The sequence below is a fragment of the Anoplophora glabripennis genome, unplaced genomic scaffold (genome assembly GCF_000390285.2).
Source record: "Anoplophora glabripennis isolate ALB-LARVAE unplaced genomic scaffold, Agla_2.0 scaffold543, whole genome shotgun sequence".
Classification (NCBI taxonomy): Eukaryota; Metazoa; Arthropoda; class Insecta; order Coleoptera; family Cerambycidae; genus Anoplophora; species Anoplophora glabripennis.
This window is the reverse complement of record NW_019416617.1, coordinates 20,294-42,356: the sequence shown is the minus strand read 5'-3', so window position 1 is coordinate 42,356 and position 22,063 is coordinate 20,294. Positions and strand designations below refer to the sequence as shown.

Genomic DNA, 22,063 nt, shown 5'->3' with positions numbered 1-22,063 from the left:
TTATGCCATTCAATAGAGGGCTTAAAGTGGCCATGAGAAAGTGTTCTCCTTTTTTCAATATCGCCTTAAACAAGGTTGAAATGAAACAAAAACACATTTCCAAAATTTCGTGTTTTTTTCAAATATTTCGAAAACTAATCATGTTAGCCTTGATTTTTTAGAGGCATAATGTTGGTCCCCTGACCGTTTTCGAGATCCCTGTAGTGAGAAGCGAATTTGTACCAGCCTGTATACAGGGTGAGGCAAATTTCATTTCGGACCAAGGAGTACATGATAGTACTTTTGGAAATGAACAGTGTTTTCCATATGAACATTTTTTAAAAAAATACTACCTCTTACAGACGCTAATATTATACTACTAAATGTACAGGGTGTATCTAAATGTTACTAAATAACCTCAAAATCACAACATAATAACTGGGCCAAAATTGCCCTATTTTCAAGATACAGTGTTTACATATTTTAAAAACATCAACTACGCAAATACGATGAAAAATACAAATTTATGTCGGAAATTTTATTTAATTCACAATAATTATATTTCAAAGAAAAAATACCTTTCGTTTTCATAAAACAAATAAATAATTTTTTACTTATTTTTGTTGTCTAAAATAAACCTACTGCATTTTACTTTTTTTTTAAATCAACTTAGAAAAAACTGCCTAGTTTAAATTGTAAATTACCATTAGCGGAATTTTATTTATTTTTGTTTTTTAAAGCTCGGATCAGCTTCTATCAGAGTATATTTAGAAAAATCTGTTTTTTTTTTAAGTACTGTCACATACTCTCTGGTTCGACATTAAATTTGTCCCTCTCATCACGTAGGGGCGTATAATCCAAAAAATGGATATACACATACGCCTCTACGTGATAATAGGGACGATATGATTCATTGTGTATCAAGGAAAACCATCTTTCAAAAAAATTTATCAAAAAAGCAATAAAAATTAATATCCAATAATTTGCTTTATGTGATTTTGATTTCTTTATACTAATTTTAAAGTGATACATGTACCAGTACTAGATTTTATAGTAAAAAAAATCTTAATTTCTTGAAACAATTGTTCTTTCATCCATTTATTTTATAAACAAATGTAAAAATGTATATTGAGTGATATTTGATAGAACTATTTGTACTGTTTTGCTTAAAGTTTCCTGCAGTTACCTCTAAATTAGTAATAACACAGCCTAATGGGAAAAAAATCAACATGTGATAAACTAGACCATCGTACCCATATGTTTATGAAGTCGGCTTTTATTCAAGGTCATTTAAAGGTCTGTCACATTGAATTTTTTCTTGCCGTGGGACTGTTATAATAAGCATGTACATATATATTTCTTTAACGGAGGTTAATATTTTTTTATTCTGAAACTGCTCTATGATAAAAAAATAAATCGGCTGATGAGTGGGATTATAACAGTATTGACTTTCATGAAATCATGACGACGAAATTGTGATCGAAAGAAATCGGCTAATATGTTTTCAAATCATAAACATGGAAATTTGATTGAACTATTCATTTATAATTAGTTGCTAGCTATTATTCACAAATTGTTTCATGTATTTGTGAAAACAGATTTAAATAAAAAAATATTATGAAGTAATTTATTTTAGCAAAAAATCCACATGTAAATAATTTTGCCTGTAGAAATGTCAAGGATTAAAATTCTTATAATAAGGTAAGTAGGTATTAGTTACTTTCATTTTTAGAGAATTTAACTAACTTTAAGATTATTTTGTATCGTTTTATGAGGATTTATGAAAACGGTCAGTTTGTATTTTTCAAACTTCCACATAAGATTTTTGCATATATCACATTTTCATATTATTTTTTTATAGTGATTTAAATATATTTGATTTGATTTTCTAATAACTAGGACTATAAACCAAGCAAGGAATTATAAGGAATTTACAAGTTTTGTTAAACAGAAACTTGCTTTTACTGTGTCAAGTATTTATTTATTTTTTTACTAATCTACACTATCTTTATAAAAATATTTCCCAAATAAGAATTTAAAAAAGAAAGTCTATTTAAGACTTTTTTAATTACACATAAACAGTTCATAAGAAAGAATAATGTTTTATTTTTTTAGGCGTGAAGGCAAGTCCCCAAAGTCGAGTACGAAATTAAAAATTTCAAAAAAAGAGCAAAAACCCAAATCAAGGAGCACGAAAAGGTACATCCCCAAGCTAAAACCCAATCAGAGAGCGCGAAGTTGGATGTGCAAGATTTGCTTTGAAGAGTTCGCCTCGAGAAAAGACCTCTTCAACCACAGAAAGTCCATCCACGAAGACACTGACGACATCGTCAACAGAGAGGAAGCGCAGAAATTCATATACGATGAGGTCCATGATTTTTACACTTGCAATAACTGCTCGGCAGAATTTCAAACAAAAGAAGAGGTGGAGAAGCACTACGAGACGCACGAAGAAAAATACCAGTGTCAGATTTGTAACAAAACTATCTCGGGCGCTTTGAACTTTTCTTCGCACATGCAGCAACACAGGGAAGACAAACACTTTCCTTGTCCCTTATGCAACCACATAACCAGCAGAAAATCGGCCATGTTGATCCACATAGTTAGGCTACACTTCAGAAAGTACGATTTCCAGTGCCGATCCTGCGGGAAGTGTTTCAACGATGCGTCTACGTTCAAAGAACATGAAAACATCCACTTGGGCTTAAAACCGTTCATCTGCATCGTCTGCAACAAGGAATTCGTCTACTCCCGCTACCTCGTCGCCCATCAGGTGCGAAACCACAGGGTGCGGGTTTTAGACAAAGACTCCAAGACCCAGTGCCACATGTGCTCGAGGATATTCGCCAGGAACGAAACCTTAGTGAAGCACATGCTCAACAAACACCTGACATACCACGAGGGCCCTGCCGAGAAGAAACATCTCTGCGACGTGTGCGGCCAGGGCTTTTCCAGGACAGACAAACTGAAAATCCACTATAGGAAGCACACGGGCGAGAAACCCTTCTCGTGTGTCTATTGCAGCAAGAGCTTCATCAAGAAAGACTACCTAATAATGCACGAGAGAATCCATAACGGGGAGAAACCTTACATTTGCGAAGTGTGCGGGAAAAGCTTTAACCAAGGCGCCCCCCTCAGGATCCACATGCGGAGTCACACGGGGGAGAGGCCGTATGTTTGTCCGCATTGTAACACTGGGTGTGTCTCGAAGGGGGCATTGAACGCGCATATTAAAAGTTGCTTAAATTCGTTTTAATTTTTTATAAACGCAATACATAGTAGCTATAAAAATTGCAATCATATTTTTTTCGAAAATCACACCTGAATTTTTAAAGGAAAATCGGTAGCTGCTTTAATAAAACTCTCGACAGATACGATATAAAAAGGACAAGTTGTTACTTTAGCAAAATACTGTTAGATTGCAACATTTTTTTCCAGTCATAAGTAATGGATCCGTAAACTAAGTATTTTAACTTATTTCTTTTTATTATCCTTTATTACACTGTATTATTTTTTAACCATTAATTTAATAAGACAAATTTACTGCATTAAAAGGAAGTAAAGTCGTATTTTACTGTAATTATTATTTTTATATTTTGTTTAATCTTGTAACTAACTAAACATTTTGATATTGTTGAGCATGTGGCGGTAAACGATATTGTAAAGTAAATGAATTACTGGTTGCATAAAAAATGTACTCTAGTTTGAAATTAAAACGCATATTTTTCAGTATTTTTATTGTTTTATTATTAAATTGAACATTCCAAGACCATATCTTTAGAACACGAATATGAAGCGTGAGATTGTATATTTCCATGTTGGAATCATCGATAAATCTTATATTTTGTAAGTATCAACGTACTATTCTAGCTCATTTACTAATACCAATCTTTTTTAGGTTCTTTCCGGCTCTAGAAGTGGAACTAAGCGTCGGAGACAGCTGCGACCTAACAAGCCTATACAAGAAAGACAAAAAGAAATCTCCCGACAAATCCTTGCTCTTAAAAAAGAAAATCAAAGTGGAAATAGATGACGACGAATACACCCCCCCAGGGTACAAAAAGAAGAAGAGGGTGAAGAAGATAAAACCTTTGGAGAAGAAGATAAGGAAACAGGAGCACAAGATTTGGACCTGCAGAAGGTGTTTAGTGGAATTCGAGACCAGGCGCGACCTCACCGAACACACTAAATTATACCACGTGGAAGAACCGAAAGACCAGCACACTTTCAAGTACGACGAAGAACAGGACCAGTACACGTGCAATACTTGTTCAGCTGAATACCAAACGAAGGGGGAAGTAGAAGAGCATATTTCCAAAGTACACGAGGAGTTTTACACCTGCGAGGTATGCAAGCATACCTCGAAGAAGGCGTACAGCTTCGCTGTACATATGAAAGCTCACAGTACGGACGACTCTTACACCTGTCCGTTATGCAGCTACAACACCCCTAGACGGACATGTTTACAGACTCACATCAACCGGGTGCACTACCACAAGTTCTACTATACGTGTGCTACTTGCGGAAAAGGCTTCAACGATTCCGTCATCTTCAAAGAGCACAACAACGAGCATTTGGGAATAAAACCGTTCGTTTGCGTGGTGTGCAACAAAGAGTTCGTCTACTCGAGGTACATGCTCATACACCAAACGAGGTACCACACTGTCCATATAGAGGGTACCCTCCACAAAACCCAGTGCAGCATCTGCCTCAAAGTGTTCAGCAAAGTCGCCACCCTTCTCAAACACATCACCACCAAGCACAGCAACACCGGCGACGACAAACCCGAGAAGCGCCATCTGTGCGACATGTGCGGCAAGGGGTTCGGTACGTCAGATAAACTGAAGATACACTACCGAATCCACACGGGGGACAAGCCGTTCGGCTGCAGGTACTGTGATAAGAGATTCACCAAGAAGGACTACTTGGTGATGCACGAAAGGGTGCATACGGGTGAGAAACCCTACCCCTGTGAGTACTGCGGTAAATGTTTCAACCAGGCAGCGTCGTTAAGGATCCACGTTCGAGGGCATACTGGCGAAAGACCTTACGTCTGCCAGTTCTGTAACGGGGGATATATTTCTCGGGGATCTCTCAACTTGCACATGAAAATCTGTAATGGTGTCGCCACCTAACGGAAATTCTTGGGTTAAAAGTGAAAATTGCAAGTCGTGGTTTGTCAGTATCAGTGTATAACGTCACTATAAACTCAGTGTAGATAGATCAGTAGGGACTACGTATACGTTCACTATCCGCGGTATTATCTCTGTTGTATGCCTCGTAATATAACTAACTCTTGGAATATCCAGTAATTTCAAAAAAAAAAAAATTACTTGCATGATCAAATTACCACATTTTGAGTACCCTACCTACAACATTTTGATAATCACTGACAAACAATAATTTGGCTGGCTTCATTCGTAAATTAACCCGCTGTGCCTGCTGATCTATCTATGCTGTGCTACAAAGTTACTAGAAGCCGAAATGATGTAATTTTTTTCATAATAAAAAACAATTAAGAATTTATATAATTGCGTTTTTAACTCTATGAAATAGCTGTGCCAGTAATACTGCCGATGAGAACCTGATATTGATAGACTATGAGTTTATAGTCCTAGATAAAACAGGAATAATAATTATCAACATCTGTAGTTAGTTATCTAGAAATAACAAGAAATAGATTTTTTGTGTATATCTATTAGTTATATATACAAAAATAAGTGGTAGAAAGCGTAGATAGATCGTTATTTTGTTAACGAAGGATACTTAATGTTGACTAAAATCAAAACTAGATTTTTAAAATATATCCTCATTATTTTTTTACCGATTCCTTTAATTTAAAAATATACATGTGCTTGGTAGGAATTTCCAAAATGATACTGCCATTTTTTTTCTAGTTTTATAATGTTGCATCAAGATAATTATATAGGTTGCAGTAATTTACAGTGCTACCGTAAACCGATAAAAAAATTGTTTAACAAGTCGCGAAGTTGCGAGCTTAGAGATAAGTGATGTTAAATGTAACGATTTCCCCTATGTAGGGTAATTTTAAGAGGCGCGTCACATTATTACAACTTCAATGTGATCTAATTAGTTTACCCATCTTAAAGTATGTGTATTTACAATAATTTGACTGCCGATTCGAATGTTATTTTTATTAATATATTTTTAAAGGACTGTTATATTATTTAGGTCAATAAACTTTAAAAATTGAAAGAAAATAGATATATTATTTGTTTAGTGAAATTTAATGTATATATAGTTTAATGTTTATATTATTAATAAAAAGTCTACCAACATTTTTATATATTTTTTAAGTGTGCCGTATTGCCGACGAAGGCATTAACTGATAAGGCAATGTATACGTAAGGTAAGCTTTGTTCCTGGTACATTCGAAACAATCAGACGCAACTGCATTTGATTTGAAACAATGAATTTGGAACGTTATGTGAGCATTGTATCGGAACTCCTCTAACTGCTGTAACTACATGGCCTAAAAAGTTCCCGATATTTATATTTAAAACAAAGCGTTTAGCGATACATCAATTTGGTTGAAATGGTGCAAAAAACGTTGCTCTTTACAAATTTAATATCTAGTAATGTAAGTATAAAACTAGGATCATTTTAAAGGTAAGTATACCTACATAGAGAGCTCATGTGTTCGTTTGATAATTTATGTAAGAAAAATGATACCAACATTAAACAGAAACTTTGGATTTTTACATCTGTAGTCTGCAGCATTAAAAAAATTATTTTTTTTATCTGTTGTACAAAGTACAGATTTACTTCAAATGTTTGGTAATAATTGTTATCCCTATGTAGTATAATTAGCTAATACTGTTTTATTTCAGGAAAACGAAAGATGCTTCTAGTGACAATAAAGAACCTGAAAATAAAATGGAAACCCGAAGAAAAACCGCCGTGAAATATGAGCTTGTTGATGACAAAGACATGATTATACTTGACAAACATTTTCAAGAGACGCAGTCAGAGAATGATGAGAGTGACTACGAATACGTCCCAGTAACGAGAAAGAGAAGACAAAAATCGTCAACGGAGGCGGTAGAAATAGTTCCGAAGAAGAAGAGACATTACGACACCAACAAAAAATGGCCTTGCAAGAAATGCGGCCAAATTTTCCCCACTAAACGAACATTGGTCTCCCACAGGAAAACAGAACACGCCACGATTGACCTTGACGAACATACATTCAAGTTTGACGAAATACAAGAGCTGTACGTGTGCAATACCTGCTCTGCAGAGTACCAGGAGCAAGTAGAGATTGAAAAACACATCAAAACGCACGAAGAGAAGTTCCAGTGTGCCGTGTGTAACGAAAAGTTCAAAAAGGCTTACGACTTCGGCACTCACAGCGCCGTCCATAGTGAGGATAAGTCGTTTCGCTGCCCTCTATGCACTTATAAGACATTCAAAAGAACCGGCCTCCTTATACACATCAACTACGTCCACTTGAAGAAGTTCTCTTACATATGCGAAACGTGCGGCAAAGGCTTTAACGACACAGTCCTCTACAAAGAACACAACAACGAGCATTTGGGAATAAGGCCGTTCGCTTGCATAGTGTGCACGAAGACCTTCACCTATTCCAGATACCTGCTCACGCACCAGATCCGATCCCACAGAGTAGGCATCGACGGCCAGCTTCTGCCCAATCAGTGCATGGTGTGCAGCAAGGTGTTCAGTAAGTTGGCCACACTTGAAAAACACTACGAGGAGAAGCATGTGAAAAACCCGTTGCCCCATGAAAAGAAACATCTTTGCGACACCTGCGGAAAGGGATTCTCGCAGAAGAATAAGCTTCGGATACACTACAGGGTGCACACGGGATTTAAACCGTACACCTGCACGTATTGCGCCAAGAGCTTCACGAAGAAAGATTATCTCGTCATGCACGAAAGGGTGCACAGTGGAGAAAAGCCCTACTCGTGCGAATACTGCGGGAAGTGTTTCAGCCAGGGGGCGCCCCTCAGGATACACCTCAGAACGCACACGGGAGAACGGCCGTACATCTGCCAGTTTTGTACCACAGGGTTCACTTCGAGAGGTGCGTTGAACATGCACTGTAAAAACTGCAACGGGAGACTGTAAATCCGCCAAAATAGTGTCATTGATAGAAAAAAAATGTTTTCCCGAACTCTCAATGTGTTTGTAAATGAATATTTCTACTAATTAATAAATCGTTTTTATGACCCACATCCACGTTTTTGATTGCATTACTTGTTGATATATTTTACTTCTGCATTTCTGTCGAGAGCAACCGATTTGTTCGGCCATTAATAAACTTGACATCTTTTTATTAGAAAAGATGAAAAATAAATAAAATAAGTGAACTTTATTTAGCCCGTACCTAAATTTTTTTATTAAAACGTCTTATCCTTACTTCGGTACATTAATTAATATATTGGCATACCCACTAAAGAAAAACATGACAGCTTTATTTTTTCTTGCAAAAACATTATCGCTTGTTGTCATCCACAATTAGTTAATTTCTATTTCAAATATACGATGAATTTATAAAATTCTTCGAAAAGTAGTTTTCATCGTGCGGAACCTCAAAAAAACATTTCACATAAATATATTTCATGTAACATTTTTAAATATGTTTATTTTCCTATCATACACCATTAATTTAGTTCTTTTTAGGATTAAACCATTTGGAAATATCAATCTGATAAGCAATATTAAACAAACCTCGATGACACATAACACACCCGCCAATGAACTTAGTCCTCAGAATTCGGGAACATTATATTTGGTGACCTATAACAACGGCCTTACCATGAATTGTGTATTGCAACCATCCATTCAGCTCATATCGGCACCTAATTCATTGTCCTATAGTAATTTACAAAGCATTGTGTTTCCTTTGAAAAGCAGCGTCAGCACACAAAATTCTAGAATGATGACTTCGCAAAACAGAATATTTGCACAGCAACCAATGCAAAATGAGCTAGATCCAATAGCAAATACAGCTAATGTTGATAGTACTAAGAAAATGCCACCTTTAGAAGAGACAGATCCGTTAATCTCATTTATGAAAGAGAAAACTAGCTTTCCAACAGAATACAAAAATCCTTTCGATTATTCAAAATACGCTGAGTCTTCCGAAACTTCAAATAATATGAAGACGAGGTGTTATACAGACGGAGAAAAGCACTGTACATCTACTCCCGAAGAGCACAGAAGCTGGAAATGCTTTTTATGTTTTGAGGTGAAGAAAGATAAAGATTCGTTAATCGATCACTACGAATACCATAAAAAAGAAAAAGACAAACTCAAAAACTGTCCCGCCACTTTGAGACAAAAAGAGTCATCGAACCAGAGACTTGATCCTCATCAACAAACTGATATCGATATATTTGGTACCATTAGTAAGCAGATCGATGATCTGCCCCTGCATCAGATTCACTCACATGGAGATCAGAGTGACACCAAGTACGAATGCCAGTCCTGCAAAGCTACATTCGCTACGAAAACGGTATTATCGAGACACATATGTAACCAGGAAGCCTTAGAACGTCTTTGTTCCGTGTGTGGGAAGAAATTCAGAAACCAATCGACGTTAAACACTCACATGAGAATACACACCGGTGTAAAGAGGTACGTGTGCAACGTTTGTGGTAATTCTTTCCGACTGAGTTCCACGTTCAAGTGCCATTTAAGAATTCACAGCGGAGAAAAGCCCTACAAATGTACCACGTGTGGCAAGGGCTTTGCGCAAAGAACTCCTTTGGTTATCCACCAGCGAGGACACACAGGCGAACGGCCCTACACCTGCGAAAAGTGCGGAAAGGGATACGTGTCGAGGAGTGCTGTTAATATACACTCAAAGAACTGTCGTTAACGCGTAACACATCAAACTTCTGGAATACACGCTGGTGATTGGATAACTACATTATTTTACGATAAAATAATTACTTCACTCCAATTATTATCTGGTACCTCTTTATCTTATCTGGTGAAACAAATATCTTATTGTCTTAGCAGATCTAGTGTGTAACAGTGAAATAATTATATGTATATTGATATTCACAGCCTAATCGAAGGATTAGTTGATAGTCTTCAGTACAAAGCCTAGCTCCTAACTACATATTTCAATAGAAAAAATGATGCAAAAATCTAAGTGGATAGATAGGACTGATGATAACAAAATAATAAATTAAGTTTATATACTAAGTTTGTCTCATTTGTAAATCTAGGAAATAAAAAATATATTACATTTCTCTTTGTCTTTGCTTTTCAATTTCTAATAACAGTCGCTGTATAAACGGTTTTATAGATGTATCACGTCAAAGTTATAGTAGTTGTGAACTACTAAAATTGGCCAAGCCAGATCTCAAAACTAGATACTGCGTTCTTGTCATCTAGTAATATTTCTTTGTCACCATCGTCATAGTAACTTTGACATAAAGTTCTTCAAAATTGGTATGTTGAAAAACTAATTTTAGTAGGAGGAAAGCCAAAGGAATAGCTGACCTCCGAGTTAAAGTAACATGAGTAAACAGCAATGGGAACATGGCTAGCGCCTTGCTAGAAGAACTACCTATACCAATAGAATTACTAACCGAAATTTATAAGTATTTGCCGAGGCCTGACCGTATGTCCTGCTCCATGGTCTCGCAAAAATGGAAGGAAGCCCTAGACAGGAGAGATCTATGGAAAAATATAATCCTTCACATTGACAAGGACTTTTTGGGTAAGTACCTAGTACATTTGCGTGCCATTCTACCCTCAGTTCCTTGTATTTCCAGAACCCAGTACCATTTTGCTGACCAACGAGTACTACCGGCACATCAACTCTTTAGAAATTGGCTGGGAGAAGCCACAGATTCAGAATCGCTGGCTGCCCCTGAAGATACACGACTTGACCAAAAGAGTAGTTCGATATATGTTCATTTTAAATGAAAACGGTGTTCAGATAAAATCTTTCAAAATCTTTGAGTGGTATGACGTATATCCTTTAAAGAAAATCATTTACCATCTAGCGAGATTCCTCAGGTAAAAAAATACATGGTTGGTTTATAAAAAAGTATTAGTTCTAACTTAGCCGTAACTTAACCTTAATCTTAGTCCTAAAAAGTTAAATGTACAGAATGTAATGTATCGGTTTATAAAAATCTTAACCTTGCCCTAGTTCTATACATACATTTTGTACATTTAAATTTTTAGGACTAAGATTAAGGTTAAGTTACGGCTAAGTTAGGACTAATACTTTTTTATAAACCAACCATAAGGTTAAGTTACGGCTAGGTTAGGACTAATACTTTTTTATAAACCAACCAACAATTAATTCCCTTTTTTACCACATATAGAGGACTTGAGTAGACCTTTAAAATTTCCTTAATGATCCATTAATTAAACTCATTGTTTTTCTTCTGCATACTCATTAAACTATAATCTCACAATTACAAATATTATACAAAAAACATTTTTGTTAGGTTAGTTAAGGATTACCACTTGGTTAGTTCAGTTTGGTCAAATTGACCAAAATAGAAGTGACCGTGATTTGAACTAACTTTAGGTTAAAACAAAACACATCTACTCTATTTTAAATTTTGAGTTTTGACGTCTGTTCAATTTTAGTTTAATTAGCTTGTTGTTGTCAATCATACTGTGCCCAACATAATATGTTAGATATTATCTTCTTCGGATGAATCCATATCCATATCAACGACTTATTTTTATTATTTAGATTACGATTATTATTATTTATAGGTTATGTTTTGTTCGGTTATCTTGTTCACTTATAAGTAACCACGATATTAGGTTAGGTTAGATCGGCGAGGGGGGAACTGATTTTGATCATATTTTGGTTTGTTCACTTGTTTAAAAAAACGAACTTGGTCAGAACTCTACTGAAAGTGAATTAACCAAAGTGACCAGTGTGTAAAAATACAAAATGCAGTGGCTACCTTGTTTCAAAGAAAAATACTTCACTAAGCCAGATAATTAATTATATTATATTCATACCGAAGTTTAAGCATTCATAAACGATAGAAAAATAGTTTTTGCAGATGATAGAAACTCCTCCGCCATGTTTTAGAGAAGTAGATTTGAGAACGTGTTAAAAAAATATTACTTGTAGCCATATTAAAATATAATACATGGGTTATTATTTTTCAGAATACAAAATGGTCTAAAAAAAATAGTTTTCCACAACACAAATTTGCCCAAAACAGAATGCTTGAAAATCTTAGATGCTTGTTTAGCTTCAAAGCATTCAGTGGCCTATTTAGAAATTCATAATTATTTTTACAATTTCAATACGGCCTTCGACACAGTCGAGTTTTTGGGGTATTTGCAAGAATTCACTTACCTAAAAGAATTGAAAATGGATTACTTTATCTTTTGCGGGAGAAGAATCATCGATGTAATAGCCGAAAATGGGAAATCCCATTTGAAAAGTTTGGAGATATTTTTTGATGAAACTGACATGCACAGTCACATTATCCCCGATACGAAGTGGCGGAAACTGAAAAAGTGTTGTCCAAATTTGAAGGTGTCGATCACGATAAGTTGGTCTTTGGGTCTGTTTTTTTTACTTCTGTATTATAAAAGGTACATAATTTTCAGGAAATATTTGTCATTATGAACAAATTGAATTCATATTTCTGATGAAAAACATACCCCTTAGTTCCTTTTCCATGTATACAGGCAATAAATATAATCAGAGGGTTAGTAGAAATTTCGAAGAAACCTTAACGCAATTAATAAAAAATTATTATAGAACATTAGGTAACAAAATGAAGACTCTTTATTATGTGCTTTAAAACATGTTTACTACTTTCAGAATTTGTAAACTTGGAACTTAAAAATAACAAGGAGATCTTAGATAATCTTCTATTCCAAATTATAGACAAATGTCCCAAACTTAAAAAATTATTCTTCGATGGAAACGTAAATGTGGATATGAACTTGTTTCATGAAATATGTAAATACAAGCAAAGCGCGAAAGGTAAAAGTTTAGATTTCTAAATCGATATTATTTCGAGATTTAAGAGTTTATCTTCTTTGCCAAAAAAAAACTGAACTGATTTTATTTTTAGGTCTTTATGTAAAAATAATGCAAAGCAACTTTAAATACATGACCAATCTTGTACATATGTTTTCCTAGTCAAAGTGTAAAGCCTTGTTCCCTAATAAAATGTATAAACTTGTAGTATTGTTTAAATTTGTTTTATATAATAAAAAATATACTGTGTTATATATATATTTATACTACTCGGGTAACCTGAAATTTCTTGATCTAATTTGAACAGAGTAAAGTCAAGTAAACGCCTTGTAATAGGTTAGGTTGGCTACCTTGAAAATTTTGAAATTAAGAATATAGGTTATGTTATAATTTTTAAATATATACATACTATTTATTTAAAAATTATCAATGTTTGCGTATTAATGATAATCTGCTTTTAGCCAAACGTTTCGTTTTAAATTTTGACACAATTTATAATAATGAATTTTAAAAAATTTCAGTAGATTTCATTCAAAATATAAATGCCATGGTAACCGTAAAGCTTTAAGGTAAACAATAAGGAATTGTCAACCTATAAACCTTAAATGTGTGACACAAAATAATATCAAAGATCTCTCCCCAACGTTAAGAAATGGAAGATGACGTAGATAGTTTGGGGCCGGAAGATGCTGTAACACCTTTAGATGACAGTTCAGTAGTCGAATTAACAAAAAAAAGTCATGACTCCATTCCTCCTAATGCTTACCAAATTAAACCCTCGCTTCAGGAAAAGTACTTGTAACTTAGCTTCAAAAATAAGACTGTATGTTTTACAATTTTGTAGGTTTAAGGAAATGCCTGTTAAGGAGATAATAAGGAATGCGGTATCGATAACTTTAACAGGGAAGTCATACGAACCAGAACATGTCAAGAAATGGACTATATCCATTGCAAATGAAGTCAACGAAAGGGTAAAGGGTAAGTTTTAATATCAGTGTAAGGTATACCCTAAGTGTAAGTAAAAATATTATTAGAGTCATTCTAGAATTACAGATGAAGAGGTACAAGCATATCGTACAAGTAGTTATTGGAGAAATGAAAGGAGCTGGCGTGAAATCTGGGGTTAGATGCTTATGGGACTCTGACGTTGATGGCTACACTAGCGAAATTTTTATGAATGTAAGTATAGTTTATTTAAGAATGGAAAAGCAGTGCAAAAGTGACGAGATTTTTAAGAAATGTATTTTTTACAGGATACAATTTTCTGCCTTACAACGGTTTTTGCAATCTACTTATATTAATTATAAACTTACTAGTTCATACATGTACCATTATTTATTCAGTAGTTTAGAATTTATAGATATATTTCATTAAATAATAAGCATTTGTACGAACTGTTTTATTTAACACAAAAACGTCTTCCAAACTTACCTGTAATTAATTTGCAGTTGATTTATTACTTCAATACTAATTTAATATGTCGCAAAGATAAAATTCTCTTGACCACCTGATATTAGCCAGAAAGCTGAATCGATTCACCAAACCAACACAAAACAACTCCAAACTAATAGCTTGGGAACATTTTTAGGACCCCTTTATATAAAATAAACGTTATGCCGTGTAACACAGAAATAGCAACATTTAAAATTTTAACGATTTTTAAGCATAAGATATTGTTGCATATCCCTAAAATTCAATTTTCTGCTACAGTAATCCCACATGATTTTTTTTTTCGACAAATCTTAATTATAAACTACCATTTAATATGTATAAGAAATTTTAAACAGAAATGAAAAATACAGTTTATTGAGTTACCAAAAATTTAGTTCATTATGCACGATTCATACGTAGGTATCAAATATTTAATATTAATGAAGGCATCCTCTCCCCCGTAAGTTTCTAAAATTTCCAAAGTCTCGTTGATCAGATCTGCCAAATTGTCGCCTCTCATTTGGCTGTAATCAATTTCATCTCCGCAATTTACTACAAAAAAAAAATAGAAAGAATTTTTGTGTCAGATTAATTTTGGAACATTGTGAGTAAAAAGAAACGAAAAATTATTTCTGACTTACCATTTTTTTCTTTAAACAAATTTAGAACGGGCAAAATCTGCCGGTAGTATGGGACCAGTGCTTCCCCTATCATATCGCCCGATTTTATCAAGTGTTGCAGTACCCTTAGTGTGGTACACATAACTTCTTTGTTTTTCGTTTTCAGAGCATCTGGAAAACACATCAAAAAAAGTTTTATAATTCTATTTTATTTAGCATCGTCTTAAGAATCAATTCTGATAATTCAGAATCTTTAGATTGTCGCAAACTATTCGACACTGAAAGAAGTTTTTCTGTGTAAGTATACCTTTTATGGGAATAATCAATTGCGGAATGCAAGGAAATATCTTCGGTCCGCCGTGGGTCAACATATCGTGAATACCTTGCTGGGCGAATAATTTATATGGATTTTCCGTTTCACAGAGTCCTTCAAAGAACATGGGTAAGTAATAGTGGAAATCGAGTTTAGATATTTCTGCCTGAAACATATAATTCACTATTTATTCACTATTTGCTACATTAGCAAATGTTTTTCTTTTGTCTCTATTCTCTTTTACCTTCCAAGACACCTTTCCTCCCTTAGCCTCCATGGAGATGGGCAGGTTCCCCCGTAGATAGTTTTGCCGAAATTTCTTCTGTTTCGGAAACTCCTCTCTGTAAGCATTGCATTTGGGGGGAGGAACCACGCAGGTACCCTTTTGTAAAGCTTGTATCGTGAAAGCTGGTACCAGTCGACATCCTTTGGGTCTGCGACTGTTTGGTAGGGGTTTCCTCAGGTTCGATCTAAACTCCTTACCACTTACCATGGTGAATGTTCTTTATGGTGATGATGAAATGGTTTTGACGTATTGTAGAAAATGTCGAAGTGACCTACATAAGGATGATTTCTATGGTAACAAACAATGTTGTTAGATCAATGCCCAACAAAGTATAATTTATCAATTTTTTTGAAAAAGAAACATCTAATTGTTTCATGTAACATTATTAGAAGACAAATTGTAATTTTGGCAAGTTGTTCTTTCAACGAGCCTTGCTTTGTTTTATTTTACACTTTATGAGAAATTTCCATGTCTCTCCGTCAATTCATTATTTTTCTCTCGTTTTACATCAGTTTTCCATTTTTTTTTATCGGAAAGCAGTTATACATCATAAAATAAGGCAAAATTTAAATTTTATTACAACAAACCATATTTTGTCTAAATTTTATATGCATTTTTAAAAAGTAATACATACACCTTTAACTATTTGATTTCCAGATTGGTAATTTTTACTATCGATTTACTACAACTCAAACAAAACCACAACTTTCTTATTTCTTTATTAACATTGTATGTACACAATTTGATAGACACATTATGTCACGTTACACGGCCTAACTCAAAATTAGAACTTACAGAAATAAATATTGAAAATCGATCTTATTTATATTGTAATTAATTTAAACTGAATCGAATTAACCGACTATTAGTAAATCTTCACTTTGGAAAGTATGTTCTGGTACTTCTAGGTTCAGTGGAGCTGGACCTTTTCGAATACGTCCAGAGGCATCGTAATGGGATCCATGACAGGGGCAATAGTACCCCCCGAAGTCGCCAGCGTTGGCAATCGGTACACAACCCAAATGAGTGCAAACTCCCAGAACAATCAACCATTCAGGTTTCTGGACTCGTTCGTTGTCATGTTGGGGATCCCTCAAAGAAGTCACAGGAACTGACTGTTCTGCTTGTATCTCCTCTGACGTCCTATGTCGCACAAACAAGGGTTTTCCTGAAAAATTACCAAATATTACATACATCGAACCTATTTAACAATTACATCCTCTTTACCTCTCCATTTAAAGGTAATTGATTTTCCTTCTGGAATATCACTAAGTTTGATCTCGATCTTGGCCAAAGCCAATACGTCGGCTGACGCACTCATAGAACTGACAAACTGAGTTACTACTGCCTTTGCGGAATAAGCTGATCCCACACCCAAAGCACCAGCCATGATATAAGCGAAGTTCTTCCTAGCATCTTCAGAATCGGATGCCTTCGCTACTGGAGATTTCACACTGTCTCTACGGTAGTTGCCGAAATCTGGGACAGTAATATCTGTATGAGCCCATCTTACTTGAGTAGAAACAGCTGGTCCTGTAGTAATGGCAACATTGCCAGTAGGAAGGACTCGACTAAGAGCTAGGGCAGATGTACCAGTAAAGGGAACGTGAACAGTTGTTTTTGCTGGTAGAATAGCAATTTGCTTTCCGGTGTTTAACTGATTGCTTACTACTTGAGTTACGGCTCGAAAATAATTGGGGACGTTTGCTGGCTTAAGCATTTTGCTGCTTTTGATCGGTTAAATATTATTATGCAACAAATTGGTAGGGCACTTCGTTCGGCAACTGATACCTTTCTAACCTTACGTCAAGATTCAGTGCTGCCAATATGGCAATACTAAATAACCTAGGGACTATAAAACAATGATAATATACATCAACTAATGTACGTTCATAGAAATAACAATACAATATTTCAGTCAACGTAATGTATTTTAAATTCACTAATTTCATTGTAAGATGTAATCAATAGTAAACCTATGATAGCAAACAAACAGGCAATATTCAGGAGATGAAGAAGAAATATCTGACCTACTTCACATCTACTTCATTTGCTCCACCACTACTACCGCGTACCAGGCCTACGACAACGTGGCTGTCAAAATGTCATCATTTTTGACAGGTTGTTCTCGGATTTTGAGGACCACGATACGATTCTTTTTATATTTTAGCCGGGCGGGCAGTTTCAGTTTAGAAAAAAATGGCTCAAAACGAGGAAGAAACTATAGCTGCTTTTAAAACTCTGGGCTTAAGTGATCAAAAAGCAAAAGAGACCCTTAAAAATACATCAGTTACCAAAACTTTACTTACGGTTTTAAACGAGGTATGTAATTGAACAAAATATTGCACCAGTACAAATTCATAAATTTATTCTATTAGGTACGAGGGGTAAAATTATCGGAAGGACAAGGAGTCCTTTTGTACCACCTTGCCACCAAAATAAAACCTCAAATAGATCATCATCTTCCATTATTAGTTAAGTATATAGCAACGAATAAATTAGATTCGACTTTACGGGTTGATAAAGCTATAGAGTTTGCTTTGTCTCATATAAAAAATATAAGTACTAATGAACTGGAAAAATTCTGTGGTGTCGGTATAGTTGTTTCGCCAGAAGAAATAGAGAAAGTAGTAGAAAAATTAATAGCAGAAAATAAAGTTGATTTATTGGAGAAAAGGTATAGATTCAATACTGGACCTCTCATGCAAAAAGTAAGAGCAGAATTACCATGGGCTGATGGGAAAGCTATTAAAAGCGAAATAGATATTCAGGTAAATACCGAACAATATTTAAAACTAACAGCTGGTGAGAAAAATGAACAATTTGTTGTAGGTTTTCGATCTGTTAGGACCAAAAACTGAAGAAGATTTAGCGCCAGTAACTAAGACGGATAAGAAAACTACAAAAACAGCAAAAAGTGATAATAAAGTAAAAGGTGATATCAAGAAAACTGAACAATCAGGAGGTGAGATTTATATAATAATATATGTTATGTTTTTATCTTGCTTTCTATTACAGATGTTCCGACTCAGGGTTTGACGATACTTGAGGTCATGAAAAAAGTAAACTTCCATGCTCCGGGGGAGAACTATAAGACGGATGGATATGTTGTAACGGAACATACTCGCAAGTTACTTCAGGAGCATTTAAGAGCTACTGGGGGAAAGGTATAACATTTTTCAGAACAAAAATATTGCATTTTTATGTGTTTCTTTATTTATTGTGAATGAATATCCGGAAATCGAATTGCTGCAGGTAAGAACAAGATTTCCTCCGGAACCGAACGGAATTTTGCACATTGGTCACGCAAAGGCTATTAATATAAATTTTGGTTATGCTGCGGCTAATGGCGGGATCTGTTTCCTAAGATATGATGATACTAATCCGGAAAAAGAAGAGGAAAAATTTTTCACTGGCATTAAAGATATGGTTACGTGGTTAGGTAAAAATTTGACTTATTAATATCTTCATAAATTCAAGTCAATAAGGTGTCTTCAGTACTATAATAATAACATTCTAAGGTTATCTGTTGCTTAAGGTTAATTAGTCTTGAACAGTTTATCTCCTATAATTGAAATAAATAATTTTGTCAAGAATACGTAATGCATAAACAATTTTTAATCACATTTATTTCCCAGGATATGTTCCTTATAAGATCACGCATTCTTCCGATTACTTTGACCAGTTGTACGAGTGGGCGGTGGAGTTGATAAAAAAGGGTTTGGCGTATGTTTGCCACCAAACGGCAGATGAAATGAAGGGCTTCAATCCGCAGCCGTCACCCTGGCGGGATCGTCCAGTAGCCGAGAATCTACAACTGTTTGAGGTTAAAAAATTGCACTCCTTTGAGTATATTTATAGGTTTTAACAAGGTCTTTCGTCTTCAGGATATGAAAAACGGCAAAATTGACGAAGGCGCCGCAACGTTGAGGATGAAAGTCACCTTAGAGGAAGGAAAACTGGATCCTGTCGCGTACAGGGTGCGGTTTACTCCTCATCACCGCACCGGGGACAGATGGTGCATCTACCCCACGTACGATTACACCCACTGCCTCTGCGATAGTCGCGAAAACATCTCCCATTCGCTCTGCACTAAGGAATTTCAATCCAGGTATTAAGACTGTCTTTAAATTTCCAAACTGTTTCACATATTTTTTTCAAAGGCGTTCCAGTTATTATTGGCTATGCAACGCCCTCAACATCTATTGCCCCGTCCAGTGGGAGTATGGTAGGCTGAACGTTAACTACACAGTGGTCTCGAAGAGGAAAATCGCTAAGCTAATAGACGAGGGCATAGTTAAAAGTAAGAAAATTAATATGCTTCATTTAAAATGTTGTTCCTTTTTAATTTGGTCTATGTTTGATATAGATTGGGACGATCCCAGACTGTTCACGTTGACCGCTTTGAGGAGACGGGGTTTCCCGCCGGATGCCATAAATAATTTCTGTGCCCAACTGGGCGTCACCGGAGCCCAAAGCACTGTCGATCCCTCCATGCTGGAAGCTTTTGTGAGAGATCACTTGAATAATAGCGCACCGAGGTAAGGTTTACGGAATCGTAAATTAGAAGAAAACTGACTTTGAAAATGGGAAAGTTTATATTAATTTAGTGGTTTTCTGTTAATTTTAGACGTATGGTAGTTTTAGAACCGTTAAAGATCATGATTGAAAACTACCCCCATAAAGGTCCCATCAAAGTGTCGGTGCCAAATTTTCCCAGCAAGCCCGATTTAGGAAATCACGACGTTACTTTTAATAAAGTCTTATACATCGAAGAAACCGACTTTATGGAGGTATTTTAATTATATAATAACAATTTTAAATATACCCGCCATAATTTTGATTTTAGAAAGGTGACAAAGGGTACCGCCGATTAACCAGAACCCAATCTGTAGGTTTGCGTCACGCTGGATTTGTGTTAGAAGTTAAAGACGTGAAAAAAGACGCTTCCAATCAAGTTACCGAAGTTATTTGCCGCTGCGTTGAGGTTGAGAAAGTTCCGGCTAAACCTAAGGCTTTTATTCACTGGGTTAGTGATCCTGAGGAAGTCGAAGTTCGACTCTATTCATCTTTGTAAGTTGTAGTTTTAAATTATTTGTTTGTCTTTATTAGATTCATAATTTAGGTTCAAACATAAAAATCCTGAAGATTCTAATGAAGTGCCTGGAGGATTTCTAACGGATTGCAATCTCGACTCTCTGAAAGTTTTAAGAAGCTTCGCCGATAAGTCTATTGGTACCGCGAAGGTCTTCGACAAGTTCCAGTTTGAGAGGATTGGATTTTTTTCTGTGGATCCGGATTCTCGTAATAACAAGGTAATGACGAATATATTTTTAAAATTGATTGTATGTATTTATGTATTTTATCTACCCATTTACTTATTGTATTGTTTTCTTTGTAGCTGGTTTTCAATCAGACTGTCGGTCTCAAAGAGGATGCTGGAAAGTAGCAGTTTACCATTTTTTAATTTATTATGAGATTTGTGTGTTGCTTTTACTAATAAATTTATATCGTTTTATATCCAGAGAATTATTGTCTTTTTTTAAATCTCATTTGCTGTTTAAAATATCTATAATAAAAATAAAAAATTTAATATTTTTCAAAATTGATACATTTTTATAATTTTTTGTAATGAAACTCTGAAAAATGCAAAATAAAATTGTTTACCCCCAATTTTGGGAGGTGCTGAACACAATTCAGAAGTTATTCTTGTGCGGTTGAACCTAAAGTAGTCAACGTTGTATTAAACCAGATTGAACTTTATTTTTGTAACTAATTTTTGATATAGTCTCTTTTGAACTACTCTATACTACTACAAATATATAGGGGAAGTACACAACCAATAAGTTTATATTTTTATATATACAGTGTGTCCCACTTAAGCATTAGCCACCCATGTAAAATTGTTATTTGTTTCAACTTTTTTTTGTTTGATAGATCTCAGAAAAATGAGTAGAATGTATAATTACGGTATTTTCGTGATCTAAGCCATAGCCAACTGAGACGCGTTTTATAGGAAGAAAAAACGAGAAGTAATATTAGCGATTTTTGTTCGACAAAAATTGCAACGGATTCTTATTCAGGTTGCAATTTTTGTCGAAAAAAAATCGCTGATATTACTTCTCGTTTTTCCTCCTATAAAACGCGTCTCGGTTGGCCATGGCTTAGACCACAAAAATACCTAAATTATACATTCTACTTCTTTTTCTGAGATCTATCAAACAAAAAAAAGTTGAAACAAATCGGTCAATAAATAACAATTTTACATGGATGGCTAATGCTTAAGTGGGACACACTGTATAAAAATTTATACTCTAATTGACACATCTATTACAATTGATGTGTCTCATCCACATACTTCTTGTATAGAAGTATGTGGTCATCTCATTTTATGTTTAAAAAAAAACTAAATTTTAAAGTGAAGTTACAGTAGTTCATTTGCATTTCTGTAACTAGGATCG

At 34.9% G+C, this 22,063-nt stretch overlaps 8 protein-coding genes across 9 annotated transcripts; 6 read left to right on the top strand and 2 right to left on the bottom strand.

The window, feature by feature from the left end:
- The first annotated feature begins 1,651 nt into the window (after window positions 1-1,651).
- Window positions 1,652-5,114, top strand: LOC108914395 (zinc finger protein 271-like). Its single transcript, XM_018720208.1, has 3 exons — window positions 1,652-1,680; window positions 2,095-3,150; window positions 3,878-5,114. Exons 1-3 carry the CDS (start codon window positions 1,652-1,654, stop codon window positions 5,112-5,114), a joined length of 2,322 nt encoding a protein of 773 aa, XP_018575724.1.
- A 1,816-nt stretch (window positions 5,115-6,930) lies between these two features.
- LOC108914394 (zinc finger protein 239-like) lies at window positions 6,931-8,088 on the top strand. Its single transcript, XM_018720207.1, has one exon. It carries the CDS (start codon window positions 6,931-6,933, stop codon window positions 8,086-8,088), a length of 1,158 nt encoding a protein of 385 aa, XP_018575723.1.
- An 814-nt stretch (window positions 8,089-8,902) lies between these two features.
- LOC108914393 (zinc finger protein 567-like) lies at window positions 8,903-9,844 on the top strand. Its single transcript, XM_018720206.1, has one exon. The coding sequence runs from the start codon at window positions 8,903-8,905 to the stop codon at window positions 9,842-9,844; it is 942 nt and encodes a 313-aa protein (XP_018575722.1).
- Window positions 9,845-10,511: 667 nt separating this feature from the next.
- LOC108914392 lies at window positions 10,512-13,114 on the top strand. Its single transcript, XM_018720205.2, has 7 exons — window positions 10,512-10,696; window positions 10,752-10,998; window positions 11,439-11,460; window positions 12,113-12,515; window positions 12,574-12,735; window positions 12,791-12,955; window positions 13,047-13,114. The coding sequence occupies exons 1-7, from the start codon at window positions 10,516-10,518 to the stop codon at window positions 13,112-13,114; spliced, it is 1,248 nt and encodes a 415-aa protein (XP_018575721.1). The 5' UTR covers window positions 10,512-10,515.
- A 136-nt stretch (window positions 13,115-13,250) lies between these two features.
- LOC108914417 (tctex1 domain-containing protein 2-like) lies at window positions 13,251-14,342 on the top strand. Of its 2 annotated transcripts, none has more exons than XM_023455095.1 (4): window positions 13,251-13,744; window positions 13,797-13,930; window positions 13,998-14,131; window positions 14,189-14,342. In XM_023455095.1, exons 1-4 carry the CDS (start codon window positions 13,605-13,607, stop codon window positions 14,324-14,326), a joined length of 546 nt encoding a protein of 181 aa, XP_023310863.1. In that variant the 5' UTR covers window positions 13,251-13,604; the 3' UTR covers window positions 14,327-14,342. The 2 variants fall into 2 exon arrangements, with proteins under 2 accessions (XP_023310863.1, XP_018575746.1); XM_018720230.2 differs by having other exon boundaries at window positions 13,261-13,744; window positions 14,206-14,342.
- Window positions 14,343-14,774: 432 nt separating this feature from the next.
- On the bottom strand, window positions 14,775-15,809 carry LOC108914428 (parkin coregulated gene protein homolog). Its single transcript, XM_018720243.1, has 4 exons — window positions 15,561-15,809; window positions 15,311-15,482; window positions 15,025-15,174; window positions 14,775-14,935 (listed from the first exon to the last, which is right to left on the bottom strand). The coding sequence occupies exons 1-4, from the start codon at window positions 15,807-15,809 to the stop codon at window positions 14,775-14,777; spliced, it is 732 nt and encodes a 243-aa protein (XP_018575759.1).
- Window positions 15,810-16,305: 496 nt separating this feature from the next.
- On the bottom strand, window positions 16,306-17,431 carry LOC108914419 (cytochrome b-c1 complex subunit Rieske, mitochondrial-like). The gene is made up of 2 exons (XM_018720233.1): window positions 16,830-17,431; window positions 16,306-16,770 (listed from the first exon to the last, which is right to left on the bottom strand). Exons 1-2 carry the CDS (start codon window positions 17,320-17,322, stop codon window positions 16,457-16,459), a joined length of 807 nt encoding a protein of 268 aa, XP_018575749.1. The 5' UTR covers window positions 17,323-17,431; the 3' UTR covers window positions 16,306-16,456.
- A 273-nt stretch (window positions 17,432-17,704) lies between these two features.
- LOC108914418 (probable glutamine--tRNA ligase) lies at window positions 17,705-21,131 on the top strand. Its single transcript, XM_018720232.1, has 13 exons — window positions 17,705-17,924; window positions 17,981-18,373; window positions 18,435-18,567; window positions 18,621-18,769; window positions 18,858-19,044; window positions 19,241-19,428; window positions 19,490-19,713; window positions 19,766-19,905; window positions 19,972-20,143; window positions 20,233-20,395; window positions 20,452-20,675; window positions 20,728-20,917; window positions 21,004-21,131. Exons 1-13 carry the CDS (start codon window positions 17,802-17,804, stop codon window positions 21,049-21,051), a joined length of 2,334 nt encoding a protein of 777 aa, XP_018575748.1. The 5' UTR covers window positions 17,705-17,801; the 3' UTR covers window positions 21,052-21,131.
- Window positions 21,132-22,063: the final 932 nt, after the last annotated feature.

What these genes read in the sequence shown, in the direction of transcription:
- LOC108914395 (XM_018720208.1), top strand. Translation starts at nt 1,652, where the DNA reads ATGTCAAGGATTAAAATTCTTATAATAAG. An exon ending in ATTAAAATTCTTATAATAAG is followed by an intron (nt 1,681 to 2,094) that starts GTAAGTAGGTAT and finishes TTATTTTTTTAG; the next exon opens with GCGTGAAGGCAAGTCCCCAA. An exon ending in AGTCACACGGGGGAGAGGCC is followed by an intron (nt 3,151 to 3,877) that starts GTATGTTTGTCC and finishes AATCTTTTTTAG; the next exon opens with GTTCTTTCCGGCTCTAGAAG.
- LOC108914394 (XM_018720207.1), top strand. Translation starts at nt 6,931, where the DNA reads ATGATTATACTTGACAAACATTTTCAAGAGACGCAGTCAGAGAATGAT.
- LOC108914393 (XM_018720206.1), top strand. Translation starts at nt 8,903, where the DNA reads ATGACTTCGCAAAACAGAATATTTGCACAGCAACCAATGCAAAATGAG.
- LOC108914392 (XM_018720205.2), top strand. Translation starts at nt 10,516, where the DNA reads ATGGCTAGCGCCTTGCTAGAAGAACTACCTATACCAATAGAATTACTA. An exon ending in CATTGACAAGGACTTTTTGG is followed by an intron (nt 10,697 to 10,751) that starts GTAAGTACCTAG and finishes TTGTATTTCCAG; the next exon opens with AACCCAGTACCATTTTGCTG. An exon ending in ATACAAGCAAAGCGCGAAAG is followed by an intron (nt 12,956 to 13,046) that starts GTAAAAGTTTAG and finishes TTTTATTTTTAG; the next exon opens with GTCTTTATGTAAAAATAATG.
- LOC108914417 (XM_023455095.1), top strand. Translation starts at nt 13,605, where the DNA reads ATGGAAGATGACGTAGATAGTTTGGGGCCGGAAGATGCTGTAACACCT. An exon ending in AAACCCTCGCTTCAGGAAAA is followed by an intron (nt 13,745 to 13,796) that starts GTACTTGTAACT and finishes ACAATTTTGTAG; the next exon opens with GTTTAAGGAAATGCCTGTTA. An exon ending in CTAGCGAAATTTTTATGAAT is followed by an intron (nt 14,132 to 14,188) that starts GTAAGTATAGTT and finishes GAGATTTTTAAG; the next exon opens with AAATGTATTTTTTACAGGAT.
- LOC108914428 (XM_018720243.1), bottom strand. Translation starts at nt 15,809, where the DNA reads ATGGTAAGTGGTAAGGAGTTTAGATCGAACCTGAGGAAACCCCTACCA. An exon ending in GAGGAAAGGTGTCTTGGAAG is followed by an intron (nt 15,483 to 15,560) that starts GTAAAAGAGAAT and finishes TATATGTTTCAG; the next exon opens with GCAGAAATATCTAAACTCGA. An exon ending in TTTGTTTAAAGAAAAAAATG is followed by an intron (nt 14,936 to 15,024) that starts GTAAGTCAGAAA and finishes TTTTTTTTGTAG; the next exon opens with TAAATTGCGGAGATGAAATT.
- LOC108914419 (XM_018720233.1), bottom strand. Translation starts at nt 17,322, where the DNA reads ATGCTTAAGCCAGCAAACGTCCCCAATTATTTTCGAGCCGTAACTCAA. An exon ending in AATTACCTTTAAATGGAGAG is followed by an intron (nt 16,771 to 16,829) that starts GTAAAGAGGATG and finishes GTAATTTTTCAG; the next exon opens with GAAAACCCTTGTTTGTGCGA.
- LOC108914418 (XM_018720232.1), top strand. Translation starts at nt 17,802, where the DNA reads ATGGCTCAAAACGAGGAAGAAACTATAGCTGCTTTTAAAACTCTGGGC. An exon ending in AAAGCGAAATAGATATTCAG is followed by an intron (nt 18,374 to 18,434) that starts GTAAATACCGAA and finishes AATTTGTTGTAG; the next exon opens with GTTTTCGATCTGTTAGGACC. An exon ending in CGGATTCTCGTAATAACAAG is followed by an intron (nt 20,918 to 21,003) that starts GTAATGACGAAT and finishes TTTTCTTTGTAG; the next exon opens with CTGGTTTTCAATCAGACTGT.